Source organism: Monopterus albus, unplaced genomic scaffold (genome assembly GCF_001952655.1).
Source record: "Monopterus albus unplaced genomic scaffold, M_albus_1.0 scaffold108.1, whole genome shotgun sequence".
Classification (NCBI taxonomy): Eukaryota; Metazoa; Chordata; class Actinopteri; order Synbranchiformes; family Synbranchidae; genus Monopterus; species Monopterus albus.
Genome location: NW_018127988.1, coordinates 672,183 through 695,487, shown reverse-complemented (window position 1 = coordinate 695,487; position 23,305 = coordinate 672,183). Strand labels below are relative to the sequence as shown.

The following is a 23,305-nucleotide window of genomic DNA, read 5'->3' as shown; positions in this document are numbered from 1 at the left end:
GCCTTAAAATGTTAGTTAAAAAGTTTGTCCCTCCTTATCCTCCTCTTAAATCTCTCCTACCTCTGACACTCCCTGTGTTCACTGTTAATCTTTCCTCATTTCCACACCACAGAGAGCTGCTGTGGAAAGCTTGCTTTTCCCTGTCATCTCTGAAATATGATTGGTTCACACTGAATAGGTCTCTTTAACTATAAGCATTCTCCAGTATCTTTAAGAATGGAAGCGGGCGTTGCATTGCTAATGGACACGAAATGACGGGCACCACACTTCAGGCAGAGTGCACACTTGTAATCCCATCATGCTGTTCTATAATGTGTTATGGGGCTTCAAACCGCAGATGGCGGCAAGCTTCTGAAATGCTCGAATGCAGGCAACATTTTCATTTACATTGCCCGTTATGGGTTGAGTGGAATGTTCAGGAATGAAGGAGTATTTACTCAGCTACTGTATTTATGTACAGTCGTGAGAATCTTGTACTTGAGTATTTAAATTTTTTGCTACTTTATAGCTTTACAGCATTTCAGAGGTAAACATTGTGCCTGTCAAGTTACAGCTACTTTCGCCATTAGTGCAGATTAACATTTTATTTAAGGCATACAGTAAGATGAGATCTTAAATATGATACATTGTTATAGATCCAACTGCTCAAAACAGTACAAAACTAAAAACTGCATGTGATTTTAATAAATCTGTCATACTGTCTTATTTAATTTATTAATAAATAAATTATGCTGCACAATGAGTACTTTTGATACTTAAGGTACAATTTGCTCATAATGCTTACTAATATTTGTATTTTTGCTTAAAGTTTTAAATACTGTGCTTAAAGTACTTGAAATTAAGCATCGTCACACTGTGGTATTGCTACTTTCACTTAAGTAAAATATCTAAATGCTTCGTCTACCTACTTTAAGTAATCCAAATATCATCATTTGGTGATAAGCAACCTGAGTACCTTTTGTCATTTTCCACTGCTGTCTGATGTGGATTAGCAGCTGCCAGTGCAGCTCCTGAAAGTGTTGCCTTGCAACACTGTCAAATGACACTGTAGATAAGCAGTGGAGTCAAAAAGACTCGAATGTAAAACTAGCATAGTGAGGTGAAATTCACTGGGGGTACAAATTGCATTACAGTCTCCATTAGCCTTTGGCCTCATCTGTCACAGAAATAAGAGCTAAGTAAGAGCTAGCAGACCACTCACAGGTCAGATATCCAATAGCAGGTCTGTTGGCACAGTAACGGAGAGGAACTCGGCTCTTGCTGTAATCAAAGTAGACTTTTGGGAAGTGGTATTAGTGTATGTATCAGAAGACAGAAAGGGAGACAAAGCAGCTATACAGTAGATCTCTCTCTCTCTCACTCACACACACACACACACACACACACACACACAACCTCCATACAGCAGATAAAACTCTCACTTCCTGTTTTCTTCCTCTCTCCCTCCATCCATCGACCATCTGTTGTTGTTGCTCATGTTTCTGCTGTAAGGTAGAGTCCAGCTGTTTTTATCCCATTGAATTACAGTGCATTTTGCCGAAGGCCACCTCAGTGCCCCGTGTCCTGACTTTGATTGAATTCAGCTTTACTTATTCAGTACCATCTGATCAACAAAAACACTTTTGAACTTTCAGTCAAAAATACATTTTTAGTTTTTGATTCTCTCCAGGGAATTTGATTATTAACTTTATATGAGCAAGGGGAGGTGTAAACACTGATGGGCATTTACTTATTTCACTACAGCTGATTGTCATTGCAGTCACCCAACTATTTTTGAAAGACATGATGGTGGTGGTCATCATTTTTTGGCACACACTGCAGGGAGTTGAGCATAATGTGACTACTCGGTCAATTCTTATTCATACTCCAGCCTCATACTGCCATTTACAGTAGTTAATCTATTTGTCTTGATGTCAGCAGATTGAGTGTAACAGCTCCACGTTTAGTGCCGTTGATTTCTTCAAGGGGCATGCAGTATTTAAAAAAATGTGGACATCTGTTGTTTTAAAGTAGTACAATTATTTAAATAAAAATGCATTTAATTTTTGTGTTAAGACTTTACTGCTTTGTTGTCATTGCACTGCTTCTCAGAGATCAGATGTCAATCAAAGAACGTTTTCAGGTGATAAAGTTCAGGCTGATGCTCTTTGTCTATTCAGCTATCTGATGCTAACCATGCTGGGAATGTGTAATTCAGCAGTCCTATTTTTCCAGATGGTTCCAACTGTTACTGAGTTATCATTTGTGAATATTGAAGCAATTAGATTTGTTCACCTGGAAAGCACTTTATAACAAGAATAAGAGTCTGTACTCATGCTAGCACCAGCTCTGTGAAGCTGTATTTACACAGAGCAGTGGTTTACAGCTAAAATCTAATCTTAGCATGCTAACATGCTCACAATGACACTACTAATGTGCTGATGTTAAGCAGTTATAATTTTTACTGTGTTCAAGATCTTAGTTTAACATGTTAACACGTTAACATTTGCTACTGTAATTAGCACTAAACACAAAGTACAGCTCACGTCTTATTTGTTTGCAAATATTTTGGTTTCCAAAGCATTGGACCAAGTTGAACTTGTGACCTTCTAGTGGCACTAGATAAAAAGTCTGAGGATTACCTAAGTCATTAGGATTCATAATCTGGTCCCCTTGGATGTCTGTACCAAATTAGATGGCAGTCCATCCAACAGCTGTCAAAATATTTCACCCAAAAACAGAAATATCAACCCCTTGGAGGTGCCAGAGAAAATGTCTGAGATCACCAGTGTCAGAAGGCTTCATTCTCTCCATCAGTGTCTCAAAATAGCATCGCAATTCATGCAACAGTTCTTCTATCCAGACTAAAAGGAAGGGCCGAACCAACAGCTCCCACTAGCATAACTACACATAATGCATAAAATTATATACGTGTTATTTTTAAAGTGAAGCAATATGCATCAAAGTGTAGACAGTTGAGCCATTTTACCTGTATAACATGCTAACGTTTAACTACGTTCAACAATGCCAGAAAGCAATAGAAAATAGGGGATGCTGAAAGGAAGTTATTGTACAATATAGAATAATGTCATAATACAGTAAATGCTGGCCCAGCATTAAGGGGTTCACATTTGGTCATTTAAATCACTGCAGTACCACTATTATTACCATACTCCAGAGCTATTTACCAATATTTTACACAACAGTACAACAGAGAGCAAATTAAACACTAACCTTAGTATTTTCACAGCAGCAAACAGTGATAATTGTGAGAAAAAGGCTCATTATCAGGCTGTTGTGGTTCTTAAAAGACAGGACAGAGAATATATTCATACTGTACAAACCTTCAAGCTTTCAACAAAACTCTTACAATATCACATCTGAGCCCTATATTATAATAAACGATGCTACCACATCTAAATGAAATATATGGTAAAAATGGCCTGTTTCTGATTACTGCATAGTCACAGTAATTAATGGCTTTCCACTCTTGTTAATTACAGTGGCTGCTGTATTCGGCTGCACTGAGCTCAGCTCTGTGTTATTAGGGATCTGGATGACAGGTGGCCAGATGAAACACTCACTTGTGGAAACTGACACCTGTCCTGATTGATTACTTTGATTCAGAGACACTTCAAAACTCTGAAAGTCATGTGATGACTAATACACATTATGTTCGCCTTCTGTTGTTACACTTTAGAACAACTTGGAAACTAAGCCATGACAGCCATGAGACCAAGGCACAAAAACAGTAAAGCACTACCCAAAACCAGAATCTTCACCTTTCTGTAACACAATAAAAATGTTTCTGTCCAAATGAATAATGAATGCTTGGATGCAGTGGTCAGAGTGTTTTCTGGACGAAACCTTTTCTCTTCCTTGTGTGTTAACTTGTTTCTCTACACGTCTAAACTTAACATTTTGTTTGTGTTTTGTAGGTTCCTCGGCGTGCCTCCCGGCAGAGGCAATTGCCCCCTCACTGGCCCGCTGCCCTTTGACCTCATTTACACGGACTACCACGGCCTGCAACAGATGAAGCAGCACATGGGGCTCTCACTCAAGAAACACAAGTTAGTGAATGGGTATTGTGTTTAAGTGTCTGTGTGTGTGGCTGTGAGTTCAAGTATCATCATATAATTTTCTTCCTGTGTGTGTATTCTGCTTTACCTGCATATATTTAAAATTTTGGTGTGTATGTTTGTACGTCAGGTGCATGCCTACATCTTTTCCAGGCAGGGAGGTGGCTGTGTTCATGGGTTTATTATTGCTGGTAATAAGGTGTGCGTGCCTCTGTCCAGATGTCTGACTGTAACTCATTCAGCTTCCCACACGCTTCTGTCACATAAACCCACTCATGCACACTCACACACATATGCCACTTTCTCCCTCTACCAGTCCCCTCCATCTACTTAGACCTTAAAATGCACAACATGTAGATCGCATCTGAGTTCTTATGTCATGACCTAATGTAACAAATATACAATACATGGCACACATGTACAAACATATAAACACAAAGTGGCTCTGCCACACCTGTCATGTGCCATTACTCTGCATAACAAGAAAAAGATATATATCACACCAATTTCCACTCAAACCCTGTCTCAGCAGCATATGCTTACTCATGCTCAGTCACACTCAGAGGCTCACTGTCAACGGGGGGAGGCGGTTAGAGAAAAGAAGACGTGGAAACCAGGGGACATCTTGAGAAAGAAGAAAGATTAGTGATTGGCTCAGAGGTCTTTCTTGTGCTGTTACAAAAGTGTGCTTAAAAGCCTTTGTTAGACTTGAGAAGGACTTGGAAACTAAGCCATGACAGCCACAAGACCAGATACCCAAAACAAGACTTTTAAGTGCCACAGTACTTTAGATCAAAATCAGCTGCACAACCCTGCAGAGCGCAGCGACATGAGCTCATGTTTTCTTCGGAGGCCTTTCATGTTGTTGCCTCAGAAACTAGAGGTGGGAGGTAACAAAGTACAAATACTTAGTTACTGTACTTAAGTAGATTTTTCAGGTATCTGTACTCTACTTTTTACTTTTACTCCCTAGATTTTAACTAAAATATCTATACTGTCTACTCCTTACATTTTCAAATCAGGCTCATAACATTTTATACATTTGAGGAAATTTATCGATTATTTTTATTTAGTTCTTACTGCAAAATGTGCACACCGCTGCACTGAGATCTCGCACATGCACAGTTAAATCTTGCTTTACTTCAGACCAGAGATGTGTGCTTCAGATGCGGAAAGAATTATGGTCCTTTGAAGATTTTGGGGCAACATACTGTATACACTGGTCTTGTGTTTCATAATGAAGAAACATGTCACCCAGTGCAGTGATGTGCTTCACTGTGTTTTTAATCGTTTTTGAACAACGACAGAGACTGACAGACATTAACTGTGAGTGGAGGCAGTTCATTGTTGGTTTTAGTCTCTGTATGGGGATTGTTAAAAAGACTGTATCCTTTAAGGCTTAATTAGACTTGGAATGTGTTCTCATTAATTAATGTTAATTATTTTTGGTATATTTTTTATTTTAAGTTAAAATATTTAAGAATCTTAGAAATATATTATGATGTAAGGCTGAGTTAGGTTTGGACAGAAACAGCTTTAGAGATGTCCTTCAAAGGGCTAATGTCACTTTTTACTTTTATACTTTGAATCAGTACTTCTACTTTTACCAGAGTATTTTTTACACAGGTATCTGTACTTCAACTTGAGTAACAAATATGTGTCAGAAACAAATAAGAGCGAAAGTCCAGCTTGAGTCTTGTCCTCTCCAGCTCCTTAAAAAAGCCTGCAGCTACCCCCCTCTGTCCCACATTCCCAGTCTAATAAATAGGAGTCTTTGTCCACTCCCCTGTATGTAATAGCAGCAACCGACATTTTGCTCTTCTTGTTCTTACTTCCCCATGTAAAGAGGCAGCAGTGAAGGATAAAAGTGAGTAGGAGGCCAAATAAAAGTGAGACGGAGAGAAACAAACCGAAGGTGTGTGGAGACATGGCAGATGAAAAGAGAACAGAGAAAGAGAGATACCAAAACAGGAGAAGCTGAAGGTATCAGGAGCCCACACCACATATAAAAGGTTTCTCCATGTATTTTTAAAATCCAATTATGATCAAGAGAAATGCATTAGGGGTAGGGAGCTTTTTTCCCCAGCACACAACCTGTTTTGCTGTCTCTTGCTTTCTCACAAGTTGTCGCGTGCACACACGCATTCACACACACACACACACACCCCAAACCACACATTTCCCCCAGCCGAGATGCCAGTCAGCGAGCAGTCTGCACCTAATTGCTTGCTGGGGTCAGCAGTTCCCAGCTCCATCATTACAGTGTGGAGTCATGATTTCTGCTCTCCCTAACAGGATGTGACTTGTACTGTTTGTAAGAGATGCTCTTTTGTTCGCCCAGAAGCTTGTGGTGAGGCAATTATCTAAATGTTTCAGCAATACAGATAAAACAAGGAACATCTGTCCTCACTTTGACAAGAGGATGCGCTTCAGTGGTTCCAAATATGGAGGAATGCCCAGGACAGTCAGTTCTCTGTGGATTTGAGAGCTCTGGTGAAGATTACACACTACAAGCTCTAAAGCGTTCACTCAAATTTACAGTCAAGTGTATGATATGCAACATACACATCATCCGTTTGAACTGATCTACCATAAAACCGTGATCTTTCCCCTCTCCACTATTTCCCTACCAGGCATCAGTGCCTAAGCTTTTCATCTGTTTCTCTTAAACCAACAATCCCACAGTCTCCAAGAGGTTTTGGTCAGGTCACTACCTACCCTCTTTCTCTATCTCTCTCCCTCACTCGCTCTCTCTCTTGCAAGTTAGACCAGTCTAGTTGAGCACCATGCACTGAAAGGCATCATTAATCAAGCGCTCAGAGCTTCGGGGCCCTTCAGCTCCCTTTAATTACTTTCGTTTTATGTTTCCATCGACTCCACATTCATTTATTATGGCCATGACAACACAGTGCTGTCTGGTGTGATGTTGTGTTTGTGTGCACGCAAGGGTGTGTCAGTGCTTGCATGCTGCCATTAAAGATGCAGAAAGCCAATAGGAGACTGTCTTAAATCACACCCACTCATCTGATAAAAGGACTAGCATATTGATTTCCTCTGCATGCTAAATTTACTGCTCTGATAGATATGGACTGGAGAAGTTATCCAGGGGAAGGTCTGCAAAGCTCTTTACTAAGATACAGGATGAGCTAGAGAGCCTGTAGTGGAGAATGCTGACTCTATGGGGACACATCACTTTTAACAATTTAGCTTAGTTTTGGTTAGGAAAGGGGGAGAGAAAGAGAAACATTTCATGTAGCTGGTGCTTTGCTTTGTGTATGCTATAGGGTGTGATTAAGACTCTCTGCAACATTAATGTACCAGATTACTCATTACAAGTGGAGCTGTTTCAACAGTTGTTTCTTCTTATTTTAAAGAATGATTGGGGTTTTAGTTGGCTGGGGCTTGTGTTGCAAATTGTAAAAACAATATTGTGATTAGCTTGATCACAGTTTAAATCATTTGTTTCAGGGGGTTTCATTAGTCCAAGATGCAGGAAATTTCTCAGCATATTTCTCTACTGTAGTCTTTCAGTCGGAGCACAGCCTTCAGTTGCTCTGACATTATAATATCTTTACTCGATGGCGCATCCTTGGCTCTATTCCAGCTCTGCATTACAGAGTTTTCCCCAACTAACAACAGCCCTGCTGTCAGTTAAGACTGAAAGCAGAAAAACCCAGTGGCTCCAGTTCTATAAGATAACAGCAACATGCACAAGTAGTTCTACTTTACAAAGTCAGAATTGACTAATACATATAGTGCAGGATGGGGGTAGCCTATTGTACACATAACTACACTTTGAAAGACAGACAAAAGTAAAGACTGTAGCACAATTTACACAATTTGTCTTGTTTTTCATTTCTAGTATCAGCACATGGCTATTTAACCTGCTTTTGAACAACACTCTTTAACAGCACATCACCTTTATTTTAATAAGCTGCAGTTAAACACTATGTGCGCTGAGGTGAAACAAAAGTGTTAAAGGTAATTATCCACACAGATGTTATTTACATCCTGCAATAAATGTGAAGTCAGTGAGGAGGTGCTGTATGGACAGCAGCATATTATACAGCACAGTACAAATGCAATATTAAAAGTATCTCACTACTAATGCACACCAAATTGTAAAATACTTAAAATGTCAAGTGCTCTTTAAATCAAAACTCTAGTTTGTTAAATGATGCTCTTTATATTAATTCATATGAATAAAACACAAATACAATATTACTTAATACTGCAGCTACAGTTGATACAGAAAGTGGAGACATGGGCGAGTTGAAGGCTACAAAATTTACCATCAACATCCATGTCATCAGGGCATTAGGGTGTCATGGAAGAAGACAACTGTTGTTTCCAGGGCTGCATCTGTTTTCTTCTTCGAGGCAGCTGAGCAAATGAGAAAAGAGACATAGCGACAGAAATGGAGAGAAAGAGACAGAACACAGGCTTCCAGGCTGACAGCAGTAAACTGGCACCATCAGCTGATCAGTCTGCAGCTCGGTACTTACACTGAGGTAGTAAAGATATGTCTTGATTCTGACTTTACCACCATGTTGAGTGTGGTGTACTGATGTTCTGCTGCCAGCTAACTAGCCAACAAATCCCTACCGCTGTATTTGAACAACCTCTGGACCTAAGGCACACACTGACATGGCAAAATGTCATTCAAACTGAGATTGATCCATTTTAATCAGGAAGTGAGCCAACTGAAAATGATTGAAGAGGATTTATATTTGGAGTGAAGGTATGCATTTTTGTGTGGATGTCAGAGTGCAAGTGTCACCAAACACAAAGAGATAACAACTCTGAAGAAAGAATTACTGCCAGAGGCCTGAACCAAGCATAGTGTTACTCCTGAGGTCACACTTGTACTTGCTGATTGGTATCTGCTATTCCATTGATACTTACAGTCACTGGCTCATTCATCAGCTGCTTGGCTACTGGCTGACTACTAACATTAAGTTATGCAGATGTACAGTGTGTAGGAATTACTGTATGACCTGACACTATTAGCCTGTAGGCTCACGTTCATGCCAACACTTGTGTAACTTCCTGAGTTTATAGTTTTATGGTGTATAGTTGTACTTACTTTTAAGGTGCTCACTGGGCCAGTTCAAGTATAATAATAAAAACAACTTAAGGTTTAAAGAGTCTACTGATCTCCAGCGAAATTCAGGTTCTTCTAAGTCCCCAAAGTTAAAGCTGAAGACTGTAGTGACAGCGCACCATGCTGCCACATTCCCCTCATGCTGGAGGAGTGTTGAGCTTTACTGAGCATCTGTTTAACCCAGATTATCTCCGTACTCGTGATCTCCAGATAGATATTCAGCTCAGCTACTCCCTCTCTTATCCCTTCTTCTTCCACTTTTTCTTTTTTCCCCTCCCTTCGGGACCTCTTGTCTGTGGGCAGAAACATTTTCACCGTTTCAAAGCTGGAGATATGTGATAGTGCAGCTTGGAGAAAGACACACTGGGAAGAAACGTTTGTTATTAATAATTCATTGTCAGCTTTCTTTGACCCTGACAAACAGACACACACATTTTCTACAAAATCCCATTCTCAGTGCCTCAAAACAAGGCTGAAAAGATAAGTGCATGTATTTTGAATCCATCTTGCAGATAAGTCTGTTTTTACAACCTTTCTGAGATATGTCACTGTCAAATTACTGGTTGGCCTCTCGGCTGCTGCAGACATATCATGAGAAATGTCAAAACTGGATCAGGGTGTCACCTTTGTCTCTAATATTACCACAATGCCCTTATAGGATTTTTAAAAGTATTTTCTGTGTTAGCAGGCACCCAAACTGAGTGAACTGAACCACAGGTCCTTGCAGTGTTTTAACACAGGGGGCTGTGTTGGTGGTGGGGGGGTTGCAGGGGAGTGCCCTGTAGGCATATACAACGAGTCTCGGGACATTCCTTTGTGTTTTGATTACCCATGCTGCTAACATACTCTACTGTATGTTAGCACCAATTTTTACCACTGTTTAACATTCACTGACCAACAAAAATGCTTGGCATGTCATTATGGTGCATTTTCAACTGTGGGCAAAATTTTTGAGTGAATATCAGTGAATGCCAATGGTAACATGGTAAACGAGTCCCATGGACGTCCACATTCTGAACGTCCCATGTTACGTCAACGCAGCAGCGCCTTGCCGGATGATGTCACTGTGTAATACATAAAAAGCTGAACCAGATTCTACTTTCTAAACAGTCCTGAAAATATATATAATATGAAAAGAAACACCGAAGGCCTCTGTCACACATGGCAGATGCCTGCATTCAAGGCTAAATGATATTCCAGGAAGTCAAATGGGACTCTTAACCTTTGAAGGTTAGATAGCCAGAAATCTTGATGACTTACAGTGGCTTTATTGTTAGCAATCAGACTTCTCTTTTTGCACACTTTATTGTGTTGGTTTCATTTTAATACACTCAATAACCTACAATGATGGAGCTTTTCAATTTTTTTGCAAATGTACTGAGTATCAAACACTTATATCTTATTTACTAAAGCATTCAGACCCCTTAATTCACTACTTTGTAGAAGCTCGTTTACAGTGATTACAGTTTCAAGTCTTCTTGGCTAAGTCTCCACAAGCATTGCACACCTGGATTTGGGCAGTTTATCCTCCTGACAAATCCTCTCAAGTTATCTTAGACTGGGAACCGCCATCTTCAAATCTCTCCACAGATGTTTTATGGTGTTTAAGTCTTGTTTAAATCTTGTCTAAGACTTGTGCCGAAACCACTCCAGTGTTGTTTTAGCCATATGCTTCGGTACGTTTGTACTGAAAAGTGAAGTGCCGCCCCAGCCACGGGTCGAACATGACAGGTTTTCTTCAAGGATATCTCTGTATTTGGCTGCATTCATCCTTCCCTGTTCTGACCAGCCTTTGTTGTCCCGGCAGCTGAGAAGCACCCCCATGATAATGACATGTTTATCAAAGAGATTCCTGTTCATTTTATTTAAACGCCGATTCGAATATAACAACTTTATGATCCCTCACTGCAGTTTATGAATAATAATTCTGAAACATTTAGGAAAGCTCAAACTGAAATCCGTGAAGAAGGCATGCTACGTTTAGGGAAAGTGGCTCCAGTGATATGCAATGAAAATTGGTATACAGTAGATGCAATAACCTTGAAGCGTTCTTCAGACATTGTGAATGTTACTGGACTATCTCGGGCTTTCTCTTTTTCACACACAGACAGAATGTTCCCTGTGCCCTTGTCTGTACCATTGAGTGTGTTCAATCAGGCCGGTCTGTGAGCTCAGGGGGATTAACAAGAGCTAAAGGTGACAGAGTCCACTTCACCGCTCTGAGACTCTTTCCTGGCAGATAACTGTGTGTGTGTGTGTGTGTGTGTCTGTGTGTGTGTAAGAGAGGGTCTGCTGCCTGTGTGTCTGTAAGATTATATTCCCTGATGCACAGTCTCAGTTGTTCTTCAGTGCTGTACTACTAAGCATTTACCTGGAAATACTATAAGGGGAGTCGAGCCCGTTATCCCTCTCATACCATGGCCACCTGCCAGCAACATGCCACCGGAAAATTTTTCTCTGATTACTGTCAATCTTAACAACAGAGAATCATAATGGGCTCAGCTATATGTTATAAAAGCTGTCCATCGTGTCGGGATAGCTCCCCCTACACCCTCTTCTGGCACAGACTCCTCACCATCTCTCTGACCCCTTCACTCTTACTTGTGACTTCTCTTAATTTTCTTTGTGGTTTCGGTCACATTTCTTCTCTGGTCTTTTCTCCTTTCCTGTGCAGCTGTCTATCAGCCTCAGGCTACCAGCTTCACCATGGCTGTGTTATTGGGGTGCACTGTTTAAGTCCTCTTTCCTCTTTCTACTGTTTAACTTCCACATTCATTTAAAATTCCAGTCGTGTGTTTCTCGTTGAGAAGCTCTTAATCCTTTTTTTCAGTTCTTCTTGGTGGCAACTCCAGTCTCTTTAGCTGACACTCAGTTGCTTTTGTCTTACAATTTAATACTGATTTAGAACTGCAAACACACTGTACATCACAGGTACCATTAAACCATGCACTTACTGAAAGTTTATCCACACCTACCAACCAGTCAGAATCCAGTGGCCATGGCGTAATTTGTTGTAAACCATTTTTAAGTGTTTATACATACATTACATATATAATGCTAAACGGGCTGTACAATTGTGTTGTGGTTAACAGGTACTGTAACGTTCCGAGTTTGAACGCCGCCCAGGGCCCTTCTGTGTGGAGTTTGCATGTTCTCCCTCTGATGGATGGTAAACAGGGATGAAGACAAGGTGTTCCTGATATTTTTGTACATATATAGTCAATAGGAACATTTTATTTTAAAGTGGTTGTGCTGTGTCTTTACAGATGTCATATCCGAGTGATCGACACCTTTGGGACAGAACCAGCTTACAATCATGAGGAGTACGCGACCTTGCACGGCTACCGGACCAATTGGGGCTATTGGAACCTCAATGCCAGGCAGTACATGACCATGTTCCGTAAGAAAAAAGTCACTTTTCTTGAGTTTAACTCTAGGTCATTTTTGACAAATCATAATTTAATGCATTGCTATCTTGTTGTCATACATATACAATATATAGTATACCATTTTTTTTTAAATTCTCATTTCATTCACATGTGTAAATCATTTCAGGTATAGGTTGTGCCAATATTTTGTAGCATATCCTCCCATCTTCAAACTTGTAAGATACTCCATCAGTTCAAGCATTTGTATTTTAACTTCCAAACATGAAAAGTAAAAGTCTGACCTGTCATGCGCACACCAAGATCTGTCATCAGTTTTGACAGTCGGTCTAACTATGATAAAATGACTCCAGTTTTATTTTTGTATTTTCTTTGACAGGTGTGGCTGCTTGTCCACATTAATTTGGAGGAATGTGTTCGATGCAGCTATTTTCAGCAACACCACACCTTCTAATGCCCCTTTAACTTATCTCGTTTACTTTTCCTTTTCTGTTTCCTGCTACCCAGTATGTCTGACCCATGTGTTCGATGCAGCTATTTTCAGCAACACCACACCTTCTAATGCCCCTTTAACTTATCTCGTTTACTTTTCCTTTTCTGTTTCCTGCTACCCAGTATGTCTGACCCGCCATATTCGGGCTATCATTGTTGCGGGCTGTGTCCTCACTGCTTCCGACTCAAACCCTGACTACCTAACTCTGTTTTGCTTTTCGCCTATAGCTGGCATTCATCTGTGGGACATTTATAACATCAATATGTAACCTGTGGCTATACATACCCACGTTTCTTATCCTAAGCTGTAATGACTGTCTCAACCTTTACTGACAGTCACTATTTATAATACTTTGGGATGTTGCTGTTAAACTGAAGCAAAGATATGGTGCTCTTTTCTGTCTTTTTCTGTCTCTGACTCACAATGAAACTTTCTTTTCCCTCTCTCTTCTTCTCTCTGTGTATTGTTTTTTCTGTTTTTACTACTGCTTTGTCTTTCCTTACTGCTCACACACATAAACACACACATTCAGCACACACACCAGACAACTCATTCATGGGCTTTGTTTCGGAGGAACTGAATGATACAGAGAAGAGAAACATCCAGCAAAACAAAGTCAACAACATGGCTGTCGTGTACGGAAAAGAGGCCAGCATGTGGAAGGTAGAGACCGCACACAAACTGACAGTTACTTGTTGCTGATACAGATCCTAGATCTGTACAGAGCATTGCATTTGGCATGGGGTTTGCCAAAGTGTTACTGTAAATCTTTTGTGTTCTGCTACTTTTGTGTTTTTCCATAAGCAAACGAAATGAATTTCCTGGACGACATCAAAGTATAAACAGCAAATATGCAAACACATAGGTTTACTGTATGTAGGCAACCATGGAAAAATGCACAGTAAACCTACTATATATTTATGCACATACTGTATGCATAAAAAAACTATGCCCAAGTAATGCACGGATGTGCATGTTTTACACCAGCATGCATGCGTAAAACAAACATCTCAGTAGATGGCAAGGTTTCTCTGTTGAAACAGGTTATCAGTTGAATTCTTCATGCAGCAGTTTCTGTTAACACCGATACATACAGACACACACACACTCACAACACCCCCAACCATAAACTGCAGTGTTAACAGAAAAATCCAATGACATTTTGCACACCCCACTGCTTGCACCATTACAGCTTCATGTGGCTCTATAGACACAGTGGTACTGCTTTAGTTTTCCTCTGAAAAGCATCTTGCTTATTACTTTACATACATTACTGTATATTACAAGAACACAGTTGTGTCTCCATTTTTTAAATGATTATAAAGATGTTTGCTTGTGAAAGAGACAAACATAAAAGGGAGACGGGAGGTTATACAAGTACAAAGGCCTGGTGAAAAGGCAGAAAATGTAATATGTAATTTTTATCTTCTCTCTTTTTTGTTTCTTCTACTATTATATTGCTTTCTACATACATTTTATATGATTGTTTCTTGTTTCTTCCATTCTTTTTTGGTGGACCATTGTATCTGGATGAATGCTCATTAGCTTCAGGTAAGAGCCCATTATTTTCACCTCTTAACCCTCTTATGTTTAAAAAGCACAAGTTACTCTGAGCTACTGACATACAAAGGAATACAGACAAATAATAATACTGACACACAAACAAGCATTTATACAGAGCATGGCCACCGGAACTAGGGGCCACTGCAACCCCCTTTCTCTTGTAACATCTATAACACTTATGCTAAGCAGCTTAAAATGACCAAGACATGTCACAGAAATCTGATCTAACATTTTTCTTTATCACATACATATACTGTTTAATACTACAATATGACAGCAATACAAGAAAAAATGCATTTTCTTTATGTAACATTACATGGATCGTTAACTGGAGAAGAGGCTGAGTACCTAGCACATGCAATGCCCTACAAACAGTTTTTTAAATCTACATTACAATACATGAAATGAGGTGAGGGATAAAGCCCGGCACAATGGAACGTACTTGTCACCATTCTTAATCTAACGCATGTTGAGAGATTTAGCTTAGACACACACCTGTAGGTGCAGGTTATGGAGTCTTCACTCCTCCACACCTGTGTTTCTCCTTCTGTTAATTCATGCCATCTGCCGTGTTTAACACTTGAGCTAATCTCCTAATTGGCTGGGAAAACCCTCACAGAGGAAGCTATTGATCGCTACAGTCTCCATTTCCAGCTCCGGGGGCCACATTACAGCACAGGAGACAAGTAAGCTGTTTAATATGAATTGACCAGCCTGTACGCTGGCCCAGGGTTGCACGCCATTCACAATGAAAGCGTGCCCCTCAGGCTCTTTTACACATAAATTATAGTGCTAATATTCTATTCTTTTCCAGTCCACATGAAGAAGTGTGCTTAAGCAAGGCACTGAACTCCGAACACTGATGTTGCACTCGGTGGCTGTCCACTGGTCTGTGTGCGCCTGGGAGTGCAAATGTGTGAATAAGCAAAATAGGGTGAAAGCACTTTCAGTGTGCTTCAACACATAGAAAAGCATTATACAAGTCAATACAATAAAAATAATCATGATGTGCAGGAGGTGAGAGAGTGGACTGGATTGCACAGTTAGTTTTCCATGTGAAGGAGGTGGAAGAGGTTTTCTATTGCACTACAGCGTGCACAAAAGATGTGTTGACTTGCGAAAGTTGTTTTGTAAGATCATCAAGACCGTCGTCTTAATGTTGAGAGGTGCCCACATACTGATACCAAAAGCTAACAGCTATGCATTCAGCCAGCACAAAGGTCAGAGTCAAAACAAAGTCTGAACAAAATACTTGGACCCAAATTCTTTATTCAGTCTTCTCTGTGGAATTTCCTTTCTGACACATGCACCCTCTTCTCTTCACTCCCCACTCTCAGTCTTACCAACCCAACATTTCCTTTTTTTTGCCAGCAGGGTAAAGAGGGTTTCCTGCAGATTCTCCATAGGTACATGGAGGTCCATGGCACAGTGTACTATGAGACCCAGAGACCTCCTGAAGTCCCGGCTTTTGTGAAGAACCATGGTCTGCTGCCCCAGCATGAGCTGCAGCAACTACTGCGCAAAGCCAAGGCAAGAGACACGCACATGCTTCCCTTACTGGGGTCATTCTAAGAGCACTCATGAACTGTCTTTTCTACAAGCTTTCACTGCTTCTCCTCAAATTTATCCAGAGATTGATGGGGTCATACATAGAGAACACATTACAATAACTGATCTTAAAGCTTGTGAAGTTAACTACCATAACTAAGAAATAACAATGCCAGTTTTCCCCCTCTACTAGCTCTTCATCGGCTTTGGTTTCCCCTATGAAGGCCCAGCCCCTCTTGAAGCAGTGGCCAACGGCTGCATCTTCCTCCAACCCAAGTTCCGCCCACCCCACAGCTCACTCAATCATGAGTTTTTCAGAGGCAAGCCCACTTCTAGAGAGGTAAGCTCATTACATTAATTACTTCCTACCATCAATCACTGATGAGAATATGTTGGCCATGCTGTCATATAACTTGTTTCATCAGTAGATTAATTAGAAGAACTGACATTACGGTAGGCAGCACATGGAACTTGGCATTCCTAGCACAACAAAAGCAATGTTGCTATTAAATGAACAACACTGGAGAAATTCTACACTACATTCTTTTTGCCCTGTGCCATCCTATTAGCCCTGAGAACCATACTTTACAAATGCTATAGATGATATGCTCCAGTACAGTATACTCTGTATAAAATGGTTATGAATGGTATGCGCCTCATTCAGTCAAATGACCTTTATCAAGCACAGCATCCTGATTGAAATGAGAGGGTGAACACAAGCAAAAGGACTAAGCTGTCAACAATAATCCTTTAGAGACAGAGGTCTTACTGTGTGTCCTGCATATGTTTTCCGTAGGTGTCCTCCCAGCACCCGTATGCAGAGCAGTACATTGGCAGACCTCATGTTGTGACAGTGGACTACAACAACTCTCTGGAGTTTGATGCTGCCATCAGGGAAATTATGAGGACCAAGGTAACCCCCCACCCCCACTGTACACTAACTATCCAATGATAGAAAACAAGACAAATAGAATATTTAATGTAAGTACAGACGAGCATTTTATCGATACTGAGTGACTGTAGCGACCGTTGTCTCTGGCTAAAACGGGAAAGTATTCCATTTTTTAAAAATCCAATCAGACATTCATTTTTTATAGTCATTAATCAGTCATAAGGGTTATGATTGTTTTAATGTTAGGTCTGATGGCTCAGTGACCCATAGCTATATAATAAATGATAACATTTAATTATAACTTTACTCTATGGCCTGTGATAACAAATCACTCTTTTACTCAGTGAGGTTAAATTTATTGATTACCTTGTTCTGCTTGCTAGGCATTTTCTAGTTTTTTTTTTTCTTTGCCATCAAGATTCTGTGATGAAGTTTAAAATACTTGGCCTGCCATTGTCACTATGAGCTTGATAAAAGGTTTTTAAACTTCAGTAGTAAAGGAGCTTTGCCGCAGTGGAGTTTTCCAGAGCGACTTTACCAGTATAGAGGAAGCAGTGTGATTTTGCAGAGTGCTGAACTTTTCCCACACAGGAAATGTGGGCTGATAGAAAATTGAGAATGTTAGGAACTGCCAAGAGTGGGATGGAGGTTAATTAAGGAGTCAACCGGGGAGATTAAATCTTTCTGGAAAGCGTGAAAAGAGGGGAGAAATGGTAAAAGAACAGATGAGAGAGAAGAGCATACAGACAGAGAAACAAGGTTTTCAAGAGTCTGAGGTACATCTGCACAGTCACTGCTGGGTGATTTTCTAATATTTCCTGATTTTCTAATATGCTTGAAGCATTTAATATAATTCTTATATTCTTTTACATTCCTCTTTGTTAGGCCAGGCAGGAGCTGAGGAAAAGGTGAAATTAGAGCAAAACAGCTACAGGGCCTCTCCTCTCATGTGTAACTTTGGGATGAAGTCTCATAGTGTGCATAATGTCTAAGCCAGATGAGACCAGGTGTGTAGAAGACAATAAATTTGATCACACAGACACTTGAGGAGAGTGTTTGTAATGTTATTTAGTTCAGTCAGGTCAGAGAGGTGTCCTATAGGATAGGAGGAAACTGTAAATTAGGATTCCATATGATTTGTATCATCGAAGTCCAAGCTCAAGACAAGTCTCCAACCTCAAACTGCTTGTCTGGCCTGAATTCTTTGACCGCCTTCTCTCAAACTGAACCATAACCCTTGACATCACAGAAGTTTCCAGATCTTATCAAAACACAATACCAGTGTGCCAACAAGACGCATTCTTGAACCGACAACCTTCTGGTCAGTGACCTTTAGGCCCCCCAAACCTTAGCCATGTTGCTAAATGGATCGCGTTTTTGCACATGGCTTTAAACCCTTGCACTTTTCCTGCTGTACTTGGCTTTTTTGGCTTGGTTTCTGTTCTCCTCCCGTTTCAGAAAGTAACCAGCCAGGTGGCTGTCAGTGAGAGGAGGTTCTCCTGGGCTGTTAGGCTGGGAGCCCTTCAAAGCTGGCTCGATCAGTGGCTCTCCCTCAGCTCCCGCATGGCTGTTCTCTGTGTGCTTGATTGGTTGTTTTAGTTTTTGCACACAACACTCCTCACTCATTTATGCACCTGGCTTCACTTCAGATTATTTTTACTTTTGACTCAAATCACACGTTCACCCTCCTTCTGTTTGAACCTCGAGCCAGTTTGTGATGATGCCTAGAAAAAGCCCGGTCTCAGATGGTGTGTTTATACATGGGCGTTTCAGTTCCTTTGCTTTCAAATGTTCTTTCTGAACAGAAAGCCTATAGGGGGGGGGGGGCTTTTTCAACACACTGCCTGTCCAGTGGGTATTGGTGACGATATTTTTAGAACAGTGACTTCTTTACAGCTAAAGAAATACTGCTCATTCCATACGATATTGTTGACTTTGATATTATTTATTGCCATTTCAGCCATCTTGCTAATTCCATCTTGTAGTTCATAGCACAACTGAGCCACAGTAATGCTCCAACAAAGCATCAAATCCATGAAGGGATCTGGGGGAAGACAGGTGTCTGCATGATCCTTTAAGTGTTCTGTAATAGTTTGTGTCTTTATCAGATTAGAAGTAGTTTTCATGGAGATTAGATGAGGGGTGGTATCTGCACTGACGGCTGTGTGTTTGTGTGCATGCATACTCGTGCTCTCATCTCTTCATCTCGTCTGCGTTGTCAGATAAGCTACAGTTCAGCAGCACTGGCTGACTGCTCTGTCTCCGTCTGCACTGTCAGACCACTGAGAGAGAACTCATCAACCCTTTCACTCTTCAATGGAGCCACAATGCCCCAGCAAACACGCACGTTCTAACACAGTTAGGTGATATTCTTGTGCCTGCATGTATTTAAACCTAAAGCCAGACACAAACACAATCACGACTAAATTACAGTCAGGAATTACACAGATCAGGTTTATCAGTAGAGCCTTACCTGTAGATTATAGCAATTAACTGCAATGCACACACACATATACACGCTGAATGTGTGGCAGAGGCTCATGCTCAGTCATGCAGGACAAAGCAATCTAAGGCAGGCTGACAAGTTCTCATGTTCCAAAAATCCTGTTTCTATTTCTCTCTCTCTCTCTTTTCTCCTTTTCTCTTTCTTCCTTGGTTCCTTTCTTTATTCTGTTCCTCCTCTCTGCTTCTTTTCAGTCTCCGGCCCTCTGACATGTTTGCAGTAGAAGACCTTTGCAAAGTCTTTGGTTGTTGCCGTTTGGTAATTAATGGCTCTATTTCATGCTGTAGTTGGAAAAAAATCTTAATTTTCCTTAAAAGAAGGTGAAGGTTTGAAATTTTTTAATATAAGTAGAATTGTTTTGGTTTGTGTTTTGTGTATTTGACGTCAGTAAAAAATAATCTTTTCTATCGAAGGCCCCTCTTGTAAATGAGAATGTGCTCTAAGTCACCTTGTCTGGTTAAAGAAAAGCTTAACAAGAGAAATAGTAAAAACAAAAAAAACTTGTTACATAGTGTGTAGGGAGGGAGTTTGTTTGTGTCTCACCTGTCCGTGCATTCGGTTCTGCTCCAGTACACAAAGCAGATTAACATAAGGCTTTTAATCTGATTTGCATTGTGCAAAACATTTTAAATTGCATTGTCCCTGCGTTCTTGTTTCTCAGGGGTTTTCACTTGAAATGGGCCACGTCTGATTTCACACATGGCCGAACATTAGACTGCTTTGATCTCAGTTTGGAAATGCAATTTAGTGAGTCGTGTATCATGTACAAAGGCAGGTCTTTTGCATTAGGATGTAAAGATGGGTCACTCTGGTCTCACCCAAGTCTGGGCTCTGCTGTTAAAAGTGGAGAAAAGTCCTTCTGTTTGTCACACTTTTGTAACCACCCATTTTGAGTCAACATTTTTATAGAACAGCTGATTTAAAAAAAAAAAGTCTGAATATTGCAGTTTATTAATTCTGGCTTTGCAGTTGCAGTATTTCGCATTCATTAAACTTCTTGTCAGACAGTTTGTTAGTGCGTATTAAACATGTTGGTATTGGCGAGAAACACAAAGGAATATAGTGTTTCCAGTTCATCCCTAATTAGGCCGTTCAAAATTGTGCTTTAGTTATAAACCCGACACATCACAGCAGGCGATGATCTATTGGTATGCAAATAAAGCCTAATGAGTTTCCAAGCAATGGCATACTGTGATTATGCCTTACAGAAACTAAACAATAGCAACATTCATCTGCTGAAGTTGACAATGAGAATTAGTGTGAACAATGAAGTGATAGCAATAAAAGTTCACTTTAATTTGTGAAAAATATGGGAATAATAATGGGAACTGGGGTGGCATGGCGCTGCAGTGATTAGCTCTGTCACCTCACAGCAAGAGTGCTCCGGGTTCGAGCCTGAGCCGACCTGGTGCCTTTCTGTGCAGTTTGCATGTTCTCCCTGTGCCTGCGTGGGTTCTCGCCAGGTACTCCAGCTTCTACCCAAAGTCCAAAGACATGTAGCTTAGGTTGATTGGTGACTAAATTGCCCATAGGAGTGAGTGTGTGGTTGTGTCAGCCCTGTGATAGACTGGCGACCTGTCTGGGGTGTACCCCACCTCTTGCCCAATGTCAGCTGGGATTGGCTCCAGCCCCGTGACCCTATTTAGGAATAAGCGTCATAGATAATGGATGGATTGTTAACGATAAGCGTCATAGATAATGGATGGATGGTTAACAGGAACTGTGTTTGTGTGTGGTGTTTCCAGGTTGAGCCATATCTGCCTTATGAGTACACCTGTGAGGGAATGCTGGAGAGGGTGCACGTCTACATACAGCATCAGGTGAGGTGAAGTCCACGTCGGTACAAATGTACACCAAATGGTAAAGCAACACACACACACACGCGTACGCAAAGATTCTCTCTTCCAGTCCTAGTCCTCTTCTGCTCTCATATACATAGACTCCTTTCACCAACTCTCAACTTCCCCAGTCGACTCAATATTTTATCATTGTGTCTCTGTTGAGCATGCATGTAGACTTTGGGATTAAACTACACGCTGTCATTACAAACACATATCTGCCCGGCTGCTGTAAAGTAGAAAGCTTTCTGACACTAATGAGGAGGGATTAGTAAGGAGAACGTACAGTGTGAGGACAATACTAAAGCGAGATTTCTTTTTAATAATCCCACACTATGGGCTCTGTTTTCCTCCCAGCACACTTCCTGGGAAACTTCAAATGCAGTCTGAAATAATGATATGGTAACACCTTCTCTGACCACCTCTTATCGCTATCGCAAAGAACGGCGTAGGCTGAGAAGCACGAGATCAGGCATCAAAATGTATTTTAATGTCCATACTAACTTAAAATTAACCCTTAAATCTACAACTAATCTGCTGGAATTCACTCTTAATTATTTATTGTGAAATTATCTGAATTATGAAAAGTGTGTGATAATTTAGATGATTTTTAAAATTAAATAAATAAATTGGCCTTCGGTATGTGGTTATAGGTATGAATACGTCAAACAGTGGTGGCGCGTCACGATGCATCATCTTACAGGATGCAGAGTCGCAGTTGGTGTTTGGGAATCACAGCTCTGGCACCAAGTCCGCGTTAAAAAATTACACGTAGGTGCACAAAATAACACATGAAGGCAGCTCAGGAGTCAAGATGATTAACTAGCACCCTGCAGACATCTCGATTAATCCAGTTAGGCAAGATCTGATCTATTCCTTTTTCATTCCTCCCTTTAATAATGTATTCTACTCCTCTTCCTCAATGCGCCTGGTAACACCTGGCTGTGCATAAACATGCGCTATGCTGGTGGTCACCAAAATTGCAAAACATTGTTGAACACACCCAGATGCATCTTGCACATAGAATTTATAAATGAGCTTAGCACTGCGCCCTATTTCAGGAAGAGAGAGTCCTATATGTCAGACAAACTGCAGGAGGTTTCTCTGTAACCTTTGTCTGGTCCTCATTGGATGCTGGTTTTGACACAGAAACCAGAAAACTTGAGCTTCTCACAAGAGATAACAGGAACCAGAGCTTACAGTTGGTTGACCTTAATGCTTTCTTTAATCTTTATTTCATCTGCACTGAAGACAACTTACTGGTTAGCATATAAACATTAGTAAAACTGACACACCGGCTTAATAAATTAGTGCCTTTTTACATGTTGCCTTACACTGCCTATAATACACATTTGTAGGTTTTCTTCCATCACTAGTAACCACAATAACATACAAACTAATTCTATTCTGCCTCTTACCTCCAGGACTTCTGTGCCCCAGAGCCTCCCTTTGTTCCAGCGAACCTCTCCAGACAGGGGTCTTCTGGTGGTAACAGGATTACAGGACCTCTCTTTGTGCCCCTACCCAGTTCTATAGCCCTGGGTTGGGCATCCAATGTGACAGCTCCCCGTGCCTGGCCTCCTGTCACATCCCTCAGGCTGCTCATATCCCAGGAGGGCCAGTCATGTGTGGAGGCATGCCAGTCAGCTGGCTTCATCTGTGAGCCTGCTCACTTCCGCTTCATCAACAACAAGGAGGCCCTGCGTGGGTAAGTCAGCATGAACGAGTATACTGTCAAGGTGAGCCATGATCTCAGCAGGTATTTATTTTCTTTGCTGTGCCAGCTCCAGGCAGGTGAACCACAAACTTATAAACATTTTAGACTAGGGTCGCAGCGGTGCACTGGTTTCATGGTATACCATCAGTGTTTCCCCTACCATTATATTAGGACCATTATATTAAATTAACTGCAACCCCCCC

At 40.8% G+C, this 23,305-nt stretch overlaps 1 protein-coding gene across 3 annotated transcripts in view; it reads left to right on the top strand.

Annotated features, from left to right (window-relative positions):
• Positions 1-23,305, top strand: part of LOC109966254 (alpha-1,6-mannosylglycoprotein 6-beta-N-acetylglucosaminyltransferase B-like) — a 133,555-nt gene that overhangs the window by 104,901 nt on the left and 5,349 nt on the right. For 2 of the 3 annotated variants that reach the window (XM_020610968.1, XM_020610966.1), the window contains exons 9-17: positions 3,918-4,049; positions 12,429-12,562; positions 13,574-13,704; positions 14,587-14,592; positions 15,976-16,134; positions 16,346-16,492; positions 16,949-17,065; positions 21,293-21,367; positions 22,810-23,093. In XM_020610968.1, coding sequence (XP_020466624.1) covers positions 3,918-4,049; positions 12,429-12,562; positions 13,574-13,704; positions 14,587-14,592; positions 15,976-16,134; positions 16,346-16,492; positions 16,949-17,065; positions 21,293-21,367; positions 22,810-23,093 — 1,185 coding nt within the window. The remainder of the gene's footprint in view (positions 1-3,917; positions 4,050-12,428; positions 12,563-13,573; positions 13,705-14,586; positions 14,593-15,975; positions 16,135-16,345; positions 16,493-16,948; positions 17,066-21,292; positions 21,368-22,809; positions 23,094-23,305) is intronic. The other variant, XM_020610967.1, reaches the window with a different exon arrangement.